General features: G+C 37.1%; 4 protein-coding genes across 4 annotated transcripts; all 4 read left to right on the top strand.

Moving 5' to 3' along the window:
* The first annotated feature begins 6485 nt into the window (after positions 1–6485).
* Positions 6486–7127, top strand: LOC148944678 (protein CFDP2-like). The gene has a single exon (XM_089099991.1). It carries the CDS (start codon positions 6486–6488, stop codon positions 7125–7127), a length of 642 nt encoding a protein of 213 aa, XP_088956117.1.
* A 1164-nt stretch (positions 7128–8291) lies between these two features.
* LOC148944677 (uncharacterized) lies at positions 8292–8717 on the top strand. Its single transcript, XM_089099990.1, has one exon. The coding sequence runs from the start codon at positions 8292–8294 to the stop codon at positions 8715–8717; it is 426 nt and encodes a 141-aa protein (XP_088956116.1).
* Positions 8718–8782: 65 nt separating this feature from the next.
* LOC148944676 (uncharacterized) lies at positions 8783–9199 on the top strand. Its single transcript, XM_089099989.1, has one exon. It carries the CDS (start codon positions 8783–8785, stop codon positions 9197–9199), a length of 417 nt encoding a protein of 138 aa, XP_088956115.1.
* An 8146-nt stretch (positions 9200–17345) lies between these two features.
* On the top strand, positions 17346–17921 carry LOC148944675 (uncharacterized). Its single transcript, XM_089099988.1, has one exon. The coding sequence runs from the start codon at positions 17346–17348 to the stop codon at positions 17919–17921; it is 576 nt and encodes a 191-aa protein (XP_088956114.1).
* Positions 17922–18800: the final 879 nt, after the last annotated feature.

Raw genomic sequence — 18800 nt, 5'->3', positions numbered from 1 at the left:
CCTCCGATTATCATTGACTGCAATGGAGGTCAAGTGGAAGCCAAGAAGATTCTTTAAGCGATGTGTTTCAGGTCATGCTCGAATCTGACATGCTTGAGAAGCATACTCATTCTGTTCAAGCAGATGATGTAGATTTTGAGACTATGAACAAGATTATGGGATTTTATAAGTAAGGCGTTGTTCCTGACTACAAAACGTTGAATAGGGAACATTTTGCGTACATTATTGAGAAGTATAAGTTTCCAGGGATCAAAGAGGAAATAGCCGAGACTGTCATTCAGAATTTTCTTACGAGGCCTATGTATATGAGTTTGGAAGGCCTTGAAAGTATTTTTTCTACTTTTGAAAATCAACGGCACAGAGAAAGAGCTTTGGATTATTTAGGTGATCACATCAGTCGGGGAATTAAAAGCCCAGATTTTGTATCTGATTTTAGTGTTCCTGACTTCATTACTCTCTCCGAGCGTTGTTGCTCTGCTTTACGTAAATTACACAAGGACCAGTATAATAGATATGAATATTTCTATAATATGCTTTGTGACTGGCTCTCCAAGGACCCGAAGGAAAGATCAATTGAAGTCTTAGGAATGTTGAATGTATGTGACCTTTCTGAAATTTCAGAAGAAATAGGCAATCATTTGAAATGTCAATTCAATTTATTTGAAATGCTGGCTCTTTGTACGAAAATGTAAACTTGATGGAAACTATTGATAGTTATTGCTCACAGATTGTAAATTTGAGTTTTTGTGTTTCAGTTGAAAATAAAAAGGCACAGGTGATTTTACACCTTTGAGAACTTCTTCCATGATTGTTTACTTATTTATTGATTATTTATCCACTATTCATTTTGCATTTAGCCTGCATTTAGTCTCATATCCAAAACTACCGAGCCCTTTCTTATATTTTTCCAATTAAGATCATAACAGCTCAATGGTTAAAAGCTATTTATGGTTTTATTCGGTGTTTTGGACAGTCACCATTATTTTTACCGCTGAGCTGTATGAGCTGAAAAACGCAATGTTGTAATTCTTTCGGCTATTTTGAAATCATGAAAATTTGCAATAGGCTGCAACATTTTTCTCAGTGTTGCTAAGTTGAATCTTAAAAATAATTAAAAGAAACTAATTAATTAAGTTTGATAATGCTTTTTGTCCATAAGACTTCAAACCCTAACAATCTGTTGTTTTCCAAAGACAAGTACGTACACCTTCAAAGGACGTATTTAAGCTCTTTGGTCTCATTTGTTCTTAACTAATTTTTGGCTGATCTTTCTTCCACGTCTCTTATTTAATTTGGTGTCACTTACTACAAAAAAAAGACATTAGGGGATTATTTATTAAATTATAAATTCATTTTTTCATTAAATTTAAGTTCATTTTAAATTCATATCGGTTTGTTTAAGTCTCGACTAAGCTAGGTCGAACATTCATATTAGATTTTCAGTATCCTTGGTAATTCTATTTCAAAATTATAAGGATTTTGTCAGTTTTGTTAAGTGAACCTTGAAAATAATTAAGAGAAACTAATCAATACAGTTCGATAATACTTTTTGTCCCTAAGAATTTAATCCCTAAAAATCTTTTGATTGCCAAAGACCAGTACGTGTACCTTCTAAGGAATGCTAGATCTGTTTAAGCTGTTTAGTTTCATTTGTTTTTAGCTAATTTTTGGCTGATGTTTCACCCACGTTTCTTTTTTAATTTGGTGTTAGTTACTACAAAACATTGCACAAGGAGATTATTTAGTAAATTTCAAACTCAAAAATCTTTCCTAACTTTTAACACATATTTGGTTGTTTAAGTTTTTACTCAGCTAATTTAAACATTCATATTTGATTTTCAGTATCATTGGTAATTAATTTTTGTATATTTACATAAAAATTCCTTAAATTAAAGGCTTATACTTTTGCTTGTCATACGGAAGTATTCAATTTTAACAATTTTTGAAGCATGATTTGTCAATAACGATCAATAACGTATATTTGTATTACATATATTATGGGGTTCACCCCTTAGTCAATACTTCACTCTTTACGTTAAATTCAAATTTTGTTCCAGTTCTTTAAGAATGACTCTTAATCACAAGGTCGTTAACTAGAATAAATAGCTTTGATGAAAGTACAAAAAAAACTTTGGCGTAAAGAGTGAGGTAATGAGTAGGGTGAACCCAATCATTTGCGTAATAATTTCTGCTTGTTTTAAATTTTGATGTTGCTCCTTACTTTCAGTTGAAATTTTTTATTTTTTTATTATTATTTAATTTCTGATCTTTTTTTAAATAATGCTTGGAAATCCGGCACCCCTTTTATAGCAATTTGCCTTTCCCCACGAAAACTTCCTACATGAAAATATCCTACCACGTAACACCCGACCCCCCCCCATCCCCACCCCCCAACTACCAACAAAAATCCCCCTGAAAACTTCTGTATACTTCCCAATAGCCAATACTATATGTAGACATTGGGCAAAGTTCATAGCTAGCAGACCTTCCCCCTGGGACTGTGGGGGGATCGAGTCATCCTCAAAGACATATTTACTGTATTTTTCGACCATGCTGAATAAAATGGCTATCTCAAAATTTTGGTCGGATGACTTTGGGAAAAACGTGAGCGTGGGAGGGGGCCTAGTTGCTTTCCATTTTTTGGTCACTTAAAAAGGGAACTAGAACATTTAATTTTCCTGAGCCTTCCTGCGATATTCTAGGACCACTGGTTTGATGCGATCACCATTGGGAAAAGAAACAAATAAACACGCATCCGTGATCTTTCTTCTTGCAAAAAAATACAAAATTCTACAATTTTCCTGATAGGAGGAGGTTGAAACTACTGTAATAGGGTTCTCTGATACGCTGAATCTGATGGTGAGATTTTCATTAAGGTTCTATGACTTTTAGGGGGTGTGTCCCTCTTTTTTCGAAAGAAGACAAATTTTCTCAGGCGCGTAACTTTTGATGGTAATAACTAAACTTGATGAAACTTATATATTTGAAATCAGTATAAAAATCTTATTATTTCGATGTATCTATTGGTATCAAAATAAGAAAAATGTGCCGTAGGACCTTGGGCCAAATCTGTTGGTTGTAGCAAGTGAACTAAGTAGAGTGGTGTGACGTCAGTTTATAGTTGATAGGTCAAAAGGCCCGAGTGAGTTGAGGTAGCCTAAGACAAAGAAATATGTCAAGCTGGTTCTTCTAGTAGCTGGCTTATTAGTTGCAAAAGTTTTAGTTGCAGGTATTTCCAAAAAAAAAAAAAACAGTTTGCGAATCTTAATAAACCAAGTTCGAATTTTCTAAAAAACTTTGTTTTGATAAAATGCCACATTAAATTGAAATGAATAAGTAAGATTGTCATGCTACAAATAAGCTGTTTACTATACTATAAAACATCCCAAGTAAGCTTTGAATACAAAAAGAATTATTGACTAGTGTAACAAAAGCTAGCATCATTTATCAATTGTTTTCAGTTAATTACGTTGAAACCTTCCAGCGTATTCCTAATAATCGTAACTTGTCAAAGTGTGGTGTAAGAAAATGAGAATCAATGGAAATTGACATGAGTCCTTTCCTCTAACTTCCAGGTTCTATTTTGATACTATAGGATATTAACAATATATTTCTATGAATCATGGGCTAAAGACGGTTAATCTGGCGAAGGTTTATTTAATAGGTAGATGTAACGAGTTATTAAATAAAAAAAACAAGTTTTTTTCAACTGAAAGTATGGACCAATATTAAAACTTAAAACGAAGTGAAATTATTACATATATGAGGGGGTTTGACCCGTAGTCAATACCTTGCTCTTTGCGCTAAAGGTCGGATTTGGTTCCAATTTTTTAAGAATGGCCTGAATCACAAAGGCCGTTTAATTAGAATAGTTAGCTCTTTTGAAAGAACTTAAACAAACTTTCGCGTAATGAGCGAGGTATTGACAACGGGAAGAACCCCTCATATACATACTAAATTGTGCTCGTTTTAAGTTTTAATGCTGCTCCTTACTTTCAGTTGAAAATTTTTTTTTTTTTAATTTATTTCTGATCGTTTTTTAAATAATGCTGGGAAATCCGGCACCCCCTTCATAAAAAATGTCCCTTCTCTCGTGAAAACATCCTATATGGAAAGATCCTCCCACTTAGCCCCCTCCCCCTGACTCCCCCCCCCCCTATCACCAGAAAAATCCCTCTTGAAAACGTCTGTATACTTCCCAATAACCAATACTAGATGTAAACAATGGGCAAAGTTCATCACTTGTATCCCTTCTCCCGGGGACTGTGGGGGAATAAGTCATCCTTAAAGACATAGTTATTAGATTTTTTACTATGCTGAAAAAAATGGCTATCTCAAAATGTTGATCCAGTGACTTAGAGAAAAAAAGCTTTGGAGGGGGCCTAGTTGCCCTCTAATTTTTTTAGTCACTTAAAAAGGGCACTAGAACTTATAATTTCCCCTTCGAATGAGCCCTCTCGCAATATTTTAGGAACGCTGGATTGATATAATCACCCCTGGCAAAAAAAAACGAACAAAAAAACAAATAAACACGCATCCGTGATCTTTCTTCTAGCAAAAAAAAAAACCGAACAAAAAACAAAAAAACACGCATCCGTGATCTTTCTTCTAGCAAAAAAAAATACAAAATTCCATATTTTTGCGGAGAAGCGCTAGAAACCTCTATAGTAGGGTTTTCTGACACGCTGAATCTGATGGTATAATTTTCATGAAAACTCTATCACTTTTGGGGGTGTATCCTCCTTTTGTCAAAAATAAGGTAAATTTTTTCAGGCTCGTAACGTTTGATGGGTATAACTAAACATGATGAAAGATATATATTTAAAATTACCATAAAAATCTGATTCTGTCAATGTATCTAAGGGTAATAAATGTCCGTTTTTTAGAGTTTTGATCACAATTGAGCCGGGTCGCTCCTTACTACAGTTCGTTACCACGAACTGTTTGAAAATAAGCGACTAGCATTCTATAATTAATACCTTCCTAACCTAAACAAGATTTGGCAGCTTCCTTATTCATCATGATCCCTACTTTCCTACTTATGCAACCCATCCTTCCTGCCTCAGTAATCAAATTATAGTTCACCTAATTTTGCATTTCCTACTCCTGGGATATGAGTTTTTGAAACTCCTAATAAGTTCAGCTCAAAGCGTCTAGATCCGTCAGTCAAACTATCGACAAGACAGTTATTTTTTAATGTCGTAACCATCCAAGTTTCAATTTGAAATTTTCATCATTGGAATTATTTTGGCCTTTGGCAAAGCAGTAGTTTCAGAACCAGTACAGAAGAGAGACTAACACATCATCTCAATTCTACATGAAGTGCTTAAGCTAACCTGGAACCGGATAACAAGAAGTCCCTGGGATCTCCAGTTGAATGTAGGCTTTGTATAATCCTGGGTCCATCTTGGTCACATCATGGGTTCTCACACTTGGGAATGCTCTTCTACCAACAAGATTCGAAATACTACACAGACTATTATTTCCTACTCATTATATATCCATGCCTATAAATATTATGCTACTGTGGGGAGGCAAACCATAATAGATAACATATCTTGGAGAAGGTTTTTTTTAGTCCAAAAAAGTCCCAAAACTATACCAAACCAGAAAAATTATCCAATCATAAGAATCCAGTACAAAAGCTGTGTCATTTACTAGGTAATAATTTTATCAAGGCGCACCACTCCTCAAAGACACCCTGAAACACTGTTAGCAGTCACCGTTTTGATTAGGTAAAATCGTGTAAGGTCCACCCTGATTCCATGCAAGCGAGATTTCCCTGGTGGGGATAAGGACGGAGAAAGGAACATATGATGGAGCAGAGACCTCAAACCATCTCAGAGCCCCAGAGCAGCTGCAACCTCTTAAATCGAGCCTATGCTTGTCAGAATATTCGTCAGGGCTCACCCTGGCGGTGATTCACCAGGGTATTACATGATAGAAAAAGTCTAAAGCTTTTTTCTGCTTTTTTGGAGTCTATTCCTTATCTGTTAAAAAAAAAAATGTTGAAAGTCAATCAAAACTTTTTCAGTTGTATATTTTTCCAATTTAATAAAAACTCGATGCAATTCTAATGTATCTACATAGTACTGTACATATTTTTTGTATCTGAATCAAATTTGTAAAATAAAGCTTGGTACTGATTTTGGTTTACGAACATTCTGGTGCATTTTCTTCTTGGATCTGGTGCATTGATTCTGATTGATTCGTTACGTAAGTTAGCTCCCTGCTAAGCTCCCCTGTAGACTAGGTTGGGTAGAAAAAGGTTGCTGTTCTGCCCCTAGAGAGGGTTGTGGGTCTCTGGGGTGCACCACAGGCACCTTCTCCGTCCCTAGCTCTTCAGGGAGAAATCCAGCTGCGTGGCCTCACCGTGGCAAAAGGGTGGCAACAGCTCTGCCAACCTAACCATGGCAGACGCCAGCTAACACGCAGAAGGGATGCCGTCAGATTGGGGACCCGTCGGTTAGATATATTACCACGAAATGAAGAAAATGGCAGAAAGAATTAAAAAACCAACTTTTCCTACGGCATTCTCGGCAAGCGATGCTTCGGAGGCTAAGGCAACCCCGACGAAAAGTGAACTAGCTGACCACCTGTTGAAACATCGACAATACATCAGTGTGGGGTGCTGGAACGTAGGTTTATTAAAATGCCCTGCGACCCGGACCTTTATTGCAGGCGCATGTGAAAGATATTGTATAGACATTCTGTGTGTATCTGAAACCCGACTGAATGCAAATTTGGAAGACAAGCTCGTCTCCGCGCCTGGTAGAAAATCCGAATTCCACTTTTTCAATTCCAGACCTAGTGATGGCTCTGGTAATGCGGGGGTCGGTCTCCTCCTCAGTACTAAGGCAGCGAAATCTCTAGTTGAATGGCAGCCCATCTCATCTCGTTTGGCTAAGGCCCGTCTTAAGGGTCACCTGATCAACATTACTGTCATCTCAGCCTATGCAACAACCAGAGCCGCTGACGAAAGTATAGTTGACGAGTTCTACGATGCTCTGACCCAGTCATTGAAAACAGTACCAAACCGTGATCTACACATCCTAGGAGGTGATCTTAACGCCCATGTTGGAAGCCACGAAATAGACCGCGAAAGAGCTCTTGGAAGATTTGGATGAGGTGACAGGTGCAAGCCTGGAAGGAGGTTCATAGAATTTGCCCAGCAGCATAATCTTGTACTGGCAAATACGTTGTTCCAACACAAACCATCCCAGAGGATCATCTGGCGCTCTTGAGATGGAAGAGCCCAATACCAGGTGGATTACTTGCTAATATACTCCCGATGACTAAGCTCTATACAGAACTGTAGAGCCTACCGTGGAGCCGACACAGGAGCGAAGAATAGCTCCGATCATATGCTGCTAAAAGCTTCCCTGACCATAAAGCTTACCTCCCGGAAACGAACACAACCTCCTCCGAGATATGATGTAGCACGTCTTTACGATAAAGCAATCGCAGAAGAGTTCCGCTTGGAATTATATAACCGTTTTAATATCTTGTCCGCGAACGACGATAACGAACAAACCACCATAAACATAGAAGACGAGTGGAGGAAGATCAGAGACGCCATAATAGACGCCTCTAAAAAATTCCTCGGCAGGCTGAGTCAAAAGCGGAAGAGGTGGATCTCAGAAGACACCATCAAGCTATTAAACAAGAAACAACAGACCGGAAATACCAAGTCCACAGAGTTCAAAACACTTAGAAAAGAATGCCATAGATCCACCCGCTGTGACAGACAACGCTATTGGGACCACTTGGCAGCAGATATGCAGAAGGCTGCTAGTCATTCAGATACGTTTTACCAACTACAATAGAGTCATTCAGTAAAGCTTTACCAACTATTCAAAGAAGCAACTGGGAAAAGTAAAAAGATCTCTACTGGAGTGGGAGGCGAATATGGAACGCTTCTGTCAAGAAAAGATGACATAATCGCAAGATGGCAATATTACTTCCAGAAGCTGCTGAACCCCAGTCAGAACATCCCTATCACTCAAACGCCCCTTAATAATAACGCCACTGCACTCCATCCAAGCAACCCTATCCTTAACTTAGTACCACCGAGTCAACAAGCCCCATACAGCAACGTAAATGTTCACCCTCCCTTAATACAAGAGATCCAAGAGGCAATCAAGAAGCTGAGGAATTGCAAGGCACCAGGCACAGATTCTATCCCGGCAGAAGTCTACAAAGCTTCTTCTATTCTGTCTGAGACACTACAGAAGCTCTTCTGCTCAATCTTGGCAAAGGAATAGTTTCCCCAGGAAGGAAGAGACTCGATTATGATACCAGTCTTCAAAAAAGGCGACCGCATTGATTGCAAAAGTTACATTGCGATTTCACAAATGAGCATTGCGGCAAAAATCTTTGCAATGATTCTGTTTAACCGATTCCGCAAAGTCCACAACGAAAGAACCCACCCCAGCCAATCTGGTTTCCGAGCAGGCACGGGCTGTATTGACCAACTTTTCACCTTGAGACAGTTTTTTGAACATAGAGCCAAGCATCAACAAATCACCATCGCTGTCTTCATTGACTTCATGACGGCCTTCGATTCAGTCATCCGGGGAGGAATTTGGATGGCAATGGAAGAGGACTGTGTCCCACCTAAGAGCATACGACTCATTCAGGCTTACTATCAACACACACGAGCCGGCGTCAAGGTGAACGGAGAATTTTTCCGCTATTTGATATTGACTTCAGTGTGAGGTAAGGGTATATATTCTCTCCCGAACTATTCAACTTTTTCGTCGATTGAGTAATCAAAAAAGTAATGCTAAAATTTGAAGGAGTCAAGGTAAGAACTGATTTCAGTACCACCGACCTGGATCATGCCGATGATGTTGCTGTTCTTGGAAAATCTGTTGGCGAAGCCCAGAAAATGCTTCTGAAAGTCTTCAAAGTTGCTGTCCCAGTGGGGCTCAAGATTAATATTGACAAGACTAAAGCTATGTCTAATGCCCAGGATATAAACTCTACCCCTATAACCCTTAACCATAGGCAGATTGAAGTTGTCAATAAATTTAAGTATCTCGGATCATGCATTAACATTAACGGTGTATGTAGCGAAGAAATCCAATGCCGCATTGCATCAGCTTCCGCTGTCTTTGCACAGCTGTGGAAGCCGCTATGGAAAAGGAAGGAAATTCACCGTAAAACAAAAATTCTTATTTACGATGCCCTAGTCTGATTAGTTTTACTGTACGATTGTGTGAAGTGGCCCTTAAAGGTCACAGAGGCACACACCTTCAACACTTTTGAACACAGATGCCTGAGGAACATATTGGGGTTGCGACTCAGTGACCTAATCCCAAATAGGGTCATCCGCCAACGATCTGACCAGAAGTACGACATCACATCTATAATTCGACGACACTGCCTGTCCTGTTTCGGTCAAGTTTGCTGAAGACCAGCGGAAACTTTCACAACTCAAACCCTACTCTTGAAACCAGTGCCTAATTGGCGTAGATGACATGCCGGACAAGCCGGAACTTAACCTAACACCGTCGAATCAGACCTCGAGCCAATTGGCAGTTTCCAGAGACATGGTCGCAGATGGAACCCTTCATGGCTTAAAATTATCGCTCTATTAACCCAAGATCGTAACCTGTGGAATTCAACAGTCTGCCAGATCCTGTCGCCAGGGAGAGCTACATAGCTCGTGTCCTGATCCAAGTACAAGCAAGTAATGTAGTAGTTACGTAAGTTCATTTGTAAGTTACGTAAGAACAAAATTTTGAGAAATCCATTTAGCAAAAAATGCGAAATTAATATGCAAATTTCGTTTTGATTTTTCATGTACGGTGAGCCAAAATAAAAGCTGCATTAACTCAAAAGCGTTCAGAAATTAAATAAAAAAACAAGTTTTTTAACTGAAAATAAGGAGCAACATTAAAACTTAAAACGAACAGAAATTATTCCGTATATGAAAGGGGCTGCCCCCCCCCCTCACCCCCTTGCTCTTTAAGCTAAAGTTTGACTCTGTCTCATAACTTTCTGTTTTAAAACAATAAAAAACTTTAGCGTAAAGAGCGAGGGGTTGAGGAGGGAGCAGCCCTTTTTATATACGGAATAATTGTTGTTCGTTTTAAGCTTTAATGTCGCTCCTTACTTTTAGTTAAAAAAAACTTGTTTTTTTTTATTTAATATGATTAAAGTGCAGGGTATCAATCATAGTAATATATGCCCCTGTAGAACCGACTGATGGATTCTAGTGACTTGGAAGAATTTTACTTACAGCTACAGGAATAAATAGAGAGGGTCTCAGGTGGGAATATGGTATTTTTATTAACGAGTTTTAATGCCCAGGTCGGTAAAAATAGAGATGGATGATATTCTAGCCTTGGTAAATTTGGTGTAGGAAAAGAAAATAGTGATTGTTACAGACTGCTCCGTATTAGTTTTTAGGGTTAATTTAAAGCAGAAATTTAGAAAGGGTAATTACCTTCCTGGAAGCTATGACTCATGGATGAAAATTTGAGAGAAACTGTCCAGGAGCAGTTAAATACGCAGCTTGAAAGTTTAAAATTTGACAGCTAAGAAGATGGATGGAACAATTTTAGTAAAATAGCTTGTGAAATGTCTGATAATGTGAAGTTGCTGATAAGTTAGAAACGTAGCTAGAAATGTTAGTGAAAATGCGTTATGTTTAATACAGAGGAGGCTTGTCCAAGAATTATTTGAGTGAAAGATCATATGAAAATAAGAGGAATAATGCCTAAATTTAAGAAAGCATTGAAATTTGGATTAAACAGGTCTGAAGTGGAGGTCATGGATAAAATTGCCGAAGACCTAGAAGATGGAGCTAGGCGGCATAATAGTAAAATATTTTACTAGCATGTTGATAAATTGAGAGGTAATTTTCAATCTGGACTTTTCAGTGGTAAAGACTGGAACGGAGCCAGAATTATTACTAAGAAAAGAGTTAAAGAGATATGGCAAATATTTTGAGAATGTATTAAACTGTGACTGAGTTACAGGTAAAGATATACCGAAGAAAAGATTGAAAAAGTTGTTGGAACTTTTTAAAGGAAGATTTATATGTGAGGAGGAAATAGTGACAGTACTAGAAGGATTAAAAAATAAACGGGCCCCAGGTGCTGATAGTGTGGTTAATGATTTTTGATAATAAGGTGGTTGTGAGGTTAGAGATAAGCTACTGAAGATTATGAATATGATTTTTATGAAAGGGGAAGTACCTGGTGATTTTAGGAAAGCTTTAACTAATCTTCCGTATGAAAGGTGATAAGAGTGAGTGTGGCAATTATAGAGGGTATATTCTTATTTCTATAGGAAGCAAAATACCAAGTATGATGATACTTCTTGTAATTGGAAATGCTGTGTATAAAGTTGTAAGAGAAGAACAGGGTGGTTTTAAGAAGAGAAGAGGATGTATCGTCCAAATGTTCACTTTTAGACTATATATTAGACTATATTTTAGACTATATTTACTGAAAGAAGGTGTTTTAGTAGATGCACAAAGCTGAAACTAATCGCCTTGGGTCGAAACATTAAAAACACAGAACAGGAAAAAAGGCAAAAAAAGAAACATTAAAAATTTGTGCATGGAACTTGTACGTCAACCGTAAATGTTTTTCTTTGGTCTAATTTTAGATCTCCAGCTATGGGAAATTACATTATTCTTCAGTTTTGTTTATTATTCATTTAACGTATTAGCTACTTGCAGTTAAATTTAAGTTAGAGATACTTTTATATTGTAACCTGCTTCTCAAGATTTGGGTTAGTAAAATCAATTCTAGCCTTTTATAATTTATGGTTATTGTAAATGTTTGTCTCCGTGTTTCTGCTGCTTTTTCTATTTTTGTCTTTACTTTGTTATGACTGTATTTTTGTTGCATTCGGTTTCGTTAAAGAACTTTTCTTTATTTCTATTTTACCATATATTATTTTTGTTATCTTTGGGTATGAATATCTTCTTCTTTGAGAGTGAAAGAAGGATAATTTATAATTATTTCCTACTCCTGGTGATCTGACTAGTATTTATTGTTGAACACTGAGTGATTTAGAAAATATTGTGTTTAATGTTGAGGATTATTTGTTGATAGATATGAATGGTCGCAAATTAGCCTTTTATCATCTCTTGCTAGTAAATATTGCCAGTTATCAGCTTTGCAAGAGTTAGACCGGTCCAAATTTCATGGGTGTACGTGGAATTGCCCTTTTAAGTCTTCTTACCATGAAATGTTTGGTATTATTTCCTTATTTATCAATTTACATAAAATAGCATTACGTGAAACTCTCACAGGTCAGGATAGCCTTCTCTCGTCCTTTAATATTTCCAGGCCATGAACTGACACCTTGCAATCGACTGTCAATGCAGCGTGGAGGCCTGGCTTTTACCGTCAGGCAGGATTAAAACTGGAAAATAAGAAAGGCTTTGGAAATTTGGAATGAAGGTAAGATAGAAACTCTTAGCATAGTAATTCAGTTGTAATATCGAGCTTATATTTTTAATATTATATAGAAGCCCCCAAGTGCATCATTTGACAAGTTTACTGAAAGATTTAAATGGTTTAGTTCAAAATAGAATAGAACTAGTCAAGAGTTTATGAGTACGGGGCATTCTGATTTGTAAATATGCATGGACCAAGTGTGCACCCTTAAGCCTAATGATGAAAATGATTTATTTTCTGATATTTTCGATGACAATATAGCAACCTTTCTCCTCTCCTCCCCCAGATTTGGAAAATGTTGATTTAAAAAAAATACTTGCCCCTCCCCTAAGGTAAGAAGGCTTACAAAGGGAAAACAAGATACAGTTGAATTTCTCTTCATTTAAAAGTATCTGTTGTTTTTCAACTTTTGTTTCTGAAGTAATTCTAAAAAAAAGGAGGGAATTTATAACAACAGAAACACCCCTTATTTCTGTGGGATGAAACAAACATTCTTATGTCAATAGTATAGTTTTTATTGCATCTTTTCCGGGACACATATTATCGAACGTTTGCATAAAACTAATAATAGCAAAAAAGCTAAAAATATACTGCAGGTGATGAGACTGCAGTGTGAACTTGGTTTTTAAACATTGCTTTTTAAGTCCTGGGATGGCCATAACATATGTATTTCACCATGTAACTCGTTCGATGTACTTGTTACATACACTAGATTAACCATCTCCTCTTGAATCCCAGAACCATACCATAAATATCCTAGAGTAGCTAAATGGCTCTTAGAAGTTTGAGGAAAGGATTCTTGCATCAATTTCCTTTAATTCTAATTTTCTTACAACACACTTTGACAAATTACTGGTATAAAGAAAACGGTAAGGTCTCAATATAATTAATTGAAGACAATTGATAAATGATGCTAGCTGTTATATGTAACAGGCAACAAATTATAACCAAGATGAATTATATTACAAATATTTTCTTTTGTACTTATTACAACACTGAAAAGAAATTAAAATTATAGTTAAAATAATTTTTGAACTAATGAGCTTTCAGCAATTAATATCAATGTATATCAAATATTCAGTTTAATTCTATTAATTCTTTCCAAGATTGTTCAAGACACATATAGTTTTCTCTACAATCAAGAGTGTGGCTATTTCCCATTTCCCTAAGTATAAAAGACTAAAGCCTACTGCGCATTTTGTGGTTCACTAAAACGAATTATAATACCAATATTTTCTTTTAAACTTATTACATCATTGAAAATAAAATCAAAATTATAGTGAATCTTGAGTTGATAAAATTTCAGCAATTAATATCATTTATATTAATTATTCAGTTTAATTTTATTTATTCTTTCCAAGACTGCTCAAGACACACTCAGTTTTCAATAAAGCGCCAATGACGCAATAAGCTTTACACTTTGACTGCTAGGGAAGGGGGCAGTAGCCAAACTCATGTTTGTAGTGACTATTGTTCATTTTAAGCTTGATTTTTATGTTCAATCAAAGTTTTACTTGTTTTAAGATTTATTTATTCATTTATATTTGAACCTGTTTTATGTTTTTTGCTATGATTCTTTATTTGATTTTGTTTCCGGTTTTATTTATTCTTTAGTAGTGAAAGATTTTTTGTTAGTTTTCAGCTTGATTTTTAAATTTTGTATATATATATATATATATATATATATATATATATATATATATATATATATATATATATATAAATAGTCTGAATTTCCTGTCAAATGAGCCCCCTCCAAAGTTAATACGACCATCCCTACCACAAACAGCTTAATGAGCAACTTGCATATGTTATAAGCCTTGCCCCTGGGGCCATATGGAATTTTAAACCCTTAAGTAATAGTTATTTAAATTTTAGACTATTTTGAACAAAATAGCCTTTTCAAAATTTAATCGGAAATATTTGGGAAAATTGCAAGAGGCGGGGGGGGGGCTGATTACCCTCTGATCACGTTTGACTCATAAAAAGAGCCAAAAAAATATGAATTTCCAATCAAATGAACCTCCTTCAAAGTTTATACGAACAAGCTTTTCATAAGAACTGTATATGTTAACGATTGGTAACTAGCATAATTTACAACCCTTTCCCCGGGGATGGGGGAGGGAGGGTTAAACTTGAAACCATAGTTATATGACATTTGGACTATTTTGAACAAAATTGGCTTTGTGAAAATTTCGAACCAATGCATTTGAGAAAAAGAGGTCATGGAGGGGTGTCTAGTTGCCCTCTGATCACTACTGAACCTTAAAAAGGAACGAAAACTTTGAACTTTCAATCAAATAAGCTTTTTCCAATGTTTTTGATACTATAAAAACCTAATATGCTACTGGGGTATAGGTTACAACCCTTGTCCCGGGCTCTGGGAATTGTGTCAATTCCTAAGACATTGTTATATGTTGTTCGGATTTTTTTGAATAAAATGACTATCTCAAAAGATAAATTGTATGTATTTGGGAAAGAGGGCGTGGAGGAGAGAACTATTTGCCCTCCGATCACTTTTGACTAATTTAAAGGGAAATATGGCCACCTATTCCATAAAAAACTTTATATGCCCCCGGGAAATAAATTACAATCTATGCCCAAAAGCTCTGGGGGCTATATCGAACCCAAGACATTGTTACATAATCTTTAGTCTAAATTGAACACAATGGCTATTTCAAATTTCATATCACATACATTTGGGGAAAGAGGGCGTGAGGGGGGGGGGGCTATTACCCTCTGATCACTTTTAGTTCTTAAAATGGGGCACTAGAACTTTCAATTTTCAATCAAATGAGCCTCCTCCAAAGTTTATTTGACCATTCTATTCCATAGAGCTTTATATGCCCCCCCCTCCGAAAATACGTTACAACCCTTGACCTCGGGGTTTGCGGGGCTGTATCATTCCCAAAAGTATTGTAATATAATAAATATACAACCTTGAACAGAATGGCTATCTAAAAACCTCTACTGAAATCACTTGGAGATAATAGGTGGAGGAGGGGGGGAAATTGCCCTCCGACCATTTTTGACTCTTAAAATGGAACAAGAATGTTTTATGCGACCATCACTTCAATAAAAACCTTATTTACCCTGGGGCATAACTCAAAACACTTGCCCCCAGTCTCTAGGGTGTTGCGTCAACCCCGGAATTCTTTATATGATCTTTGGTCTATTTTGAACAAAATGGTTATCTATAAAATTCGATGGGATGCACTTGGGGAAAAGAGGGAAGGATAAGACAAGATTTATCCTTCATTAAATACACATACAATATGACATGTTACTATTCCCCTAAAGGCTCATGGCTGGGGGTTGGAATAGTTGCCCTCCGGTTCCTTTTGACTATCAAAAAGAAAACTAGAACTTTCAATTTCTTATCAATTAAGCCCTTTTCAAAGCTGATACGACCAACATTTCTGTAAAAACTTTATATGCCCCCAATGAATAACTTGCAACACTTACCTCCCGCGCTCTGGGGGCCGTATTGACCCCAGAATTTTTGGTATCTTTGGACTATTTAAAAAAAAATGACTCAAAATTTTGATTGGATACATTTGAAAAAAAGATGGCATAGTAGGGGGGGAGGGCTGTTTGCCCTCTGATCCCTTTTAACTCTTAAAATTAGAGCTCGAACTTCCAATTTCCAATTGCATCAGCTCTCTCTGAATTCTATGCAACCATCCCTTTCATAATATCCATATATGCCCCCAGGGCATAATATTTCGCCCCGGTCTATTTTACCATATATTATTTTTGTTATCTTTGGGTATGAATATCTTCTTCTTTGAGAGTGAAAGAAGGATAATTTATAATTATTTCCTACTCCTGGTATTTCCTACTAAGCTAAGAAAGCTTACAAAGGGAAAACAAGATACAGTTGAATTTCTCTTCATTTAAAAGTATCTGTTGTTTTTCAACTTTTTTTTTCTGAAGTAATTCTAAAAAAAAGGAAATTTATAACAACAGAAACACCCCTTATTTCTGTGGGATGAAACAAACATTCTTATGTCAATAGTATAGTTTTTATTGCATCTTTTCCGGGACACATATTATCGAACGTTTGCATAAAACTGATAATAGCAAAAAAGCTAAAATATACTGCAGGTGATGAGACTGCAGTGTGAACTTGGTTTTTAAACATTGCTTTTTAAGTCCTGGGATGGCAATAACTTTTGTATTTCACCATTTAAATCGTTCGATCTACTTGTTACATACACTAGATTAACCGTCTCCTCTTGAACCAGAGGTCGAAAAAGACAATTTCTACTCAGCTCTGACATCTGCTTTATCCTGGATTTCCCCTCACGATGTTTTGGCCGTGGTGGGCGATTTCATTGAAACTGTATCAAACCCCAGCGGAGCTTTTAAATCTGTAGTTGGACCGGTTACCTCTAACTCTTTGAATGAAAATGGGCCCCTCCAGCTGTGCGCTATGTACGAATCGGTCATTGCCAACAACCTGTTTGACAGGAAAGACATCCATAAGCCAACATGGTATAGCAACGATGGGCGAACGCGGAAGATGATTGACTGTATCATGCTCAACCGAAGATGGCGCTCATCACTGATTATAGAACATATCGCGGTGCTGAGATAGGGAATACAGATCATCGATTAGTTTCTGTGGACTTCCGCTCGCGTTTTAAAGCCTAGCCTTCAGAACGGCACCATCCAAATTCAGACATACAGAAACTAAAAATTGAAGCTTTCCACCAAAAGTACTCAGTTGAAATTCAGAATAGGTTTGAATGCCTGGATACACTTGTTGACCCGGACACGTCCTGGCAGACTTATAAAAAGGGTGTACTAGAGGTTGCCACTAAAACCGTTGGTCGTATGATGTATTCAAAGAAGCCCTGGCTATCGCAAGAAGCACTGCAAATCATTGAATAGCCCCGGAAAACGCAGTGGGCCGGAGATATGCCCTCATACAGACGGCTAGATGGGATTAGAAACAATGTTATTCTCCGTGAAAAACAACAATTTGTTGATAAAAAAGCTGAAGAGCTAAAAGATGAGGCTCGAAAAGGTGACGTCATGTCATTTTTCAACCTTATCAGAGACCTTAGCGAAGGGAAACCACCAGAGATACGCGCAATTAAATCTTTCTGTGGCGATATGTTGGAAGGTGAAAACGCGCAAATTGATCGTTGGAAGGAGCACTTCGCAAAGCTATTAAACACCGAAAGAATCGTCGTTGACCCCAACCTAACTACATCCACTCAGAAAAAAACATATAAAAATCTAACAGAGCCTGATCCTCCCTCGGTAGAAGAGATACTAAAGGCCTTGCGGAGAATGAAGAACACCCAGGTACCAGGAACATGCGGAATCACCGTCGAACTGCTAAAGTGCGGAGGACTGGTAATGCTACTTTGGCTGCACATGCTTTTCTCCCTCGTATGGTCAACCGAAGTGATACCTGAAGAATCGAAGGTAGTGATAATCTTTCCTCTATGGAAGCGGAAAGGTTGCCGTAGCGATTGCTCAAATTAAAGAGGAATCACCCCCTTGTCAGTGCCTGGCAAACTACTCGCAATGATAATGCTTGATAAGAGTATCCAGTTCATCCGTAAGTGCCGCCGGATTCAGCAAGCAGGTTTCATGCCCAACAGATCCACGACCGAGCAGATATACACTATTCCACAGGTCATCGAGAAAGCCCGTGAGTTCCAGCATACAGCATATATTGCATTTGTTGACTTTAAAGCAGGTTTCGACTCGATCGACCGTGAGTCCTTTTGGCTGATACTAAAACGAACGTGATTCCCTGATAAATATTGCCACCTGTTCAAGGCGCTCTACACTGGTAGAAAAAGCTCCGTCCAGGTTAATGGTCGCCGAAGCCCACTATTCCAGGCATTGTATTTGACTACTTTTTCAGAAGAAGTAAAAAGCAGCAAAAATGTTTATATTTAACGAAACTTCTTCAAAGCGAGTAACCTTTTTGAAAATGAAGAACCTGCTTGGTTTGGTTAGATTTAAACCAAGTCTAATTATTTGAACTTTTGAAAAATTTGTTTGATCAAAATTGAAGCTTTTTTTTATTTGACATATTTGTTTTCTATTCTGATACTAATTCATTCTCAAAATCACGGATCACAATAAGTATATGGCAAACACGCCTTTATACGTTTTCTGAATAGCCCAGGGATGAGAGTGCACTAATTTTTTTTATGTGGTTTTTGTACAATTTCGCTTTTTCATAGCCTTAGATAGCTGAATAAACATATTTCATTAGGTATGGAAGGGACTACATTACTTTAGATGCTAAAGGTATCCATATTTTCGAAGAGTGTAACCTCAGAAAACAATTAATATTGTTATGGATGCAAATTTTTCACAGACAGGGTTAGATACCTGTAGACCTTTATA

Source organism: Artemia sp. Qi Xiang Cuo, chromosome 14 (genome assembly GCF_049724085.1).
Source record: "Artemia sp. Qi Xiang Cuo chromosome 14, ASM4972408v1, whole genome shotgun sequence".
In the NCBI taxonomy this organism is placed as follows: Eukaryota; Metazoa; Arthropoda; class Branchiopoda; order Anostraca; family Artemiidae; genus Artemia; species Artemia sp. Qi Xiang Cuo.
Note: the sequence above shows the minus strand (reverse complement) of the source record. Positions and strands in the feature narration are given on the sequence as shown.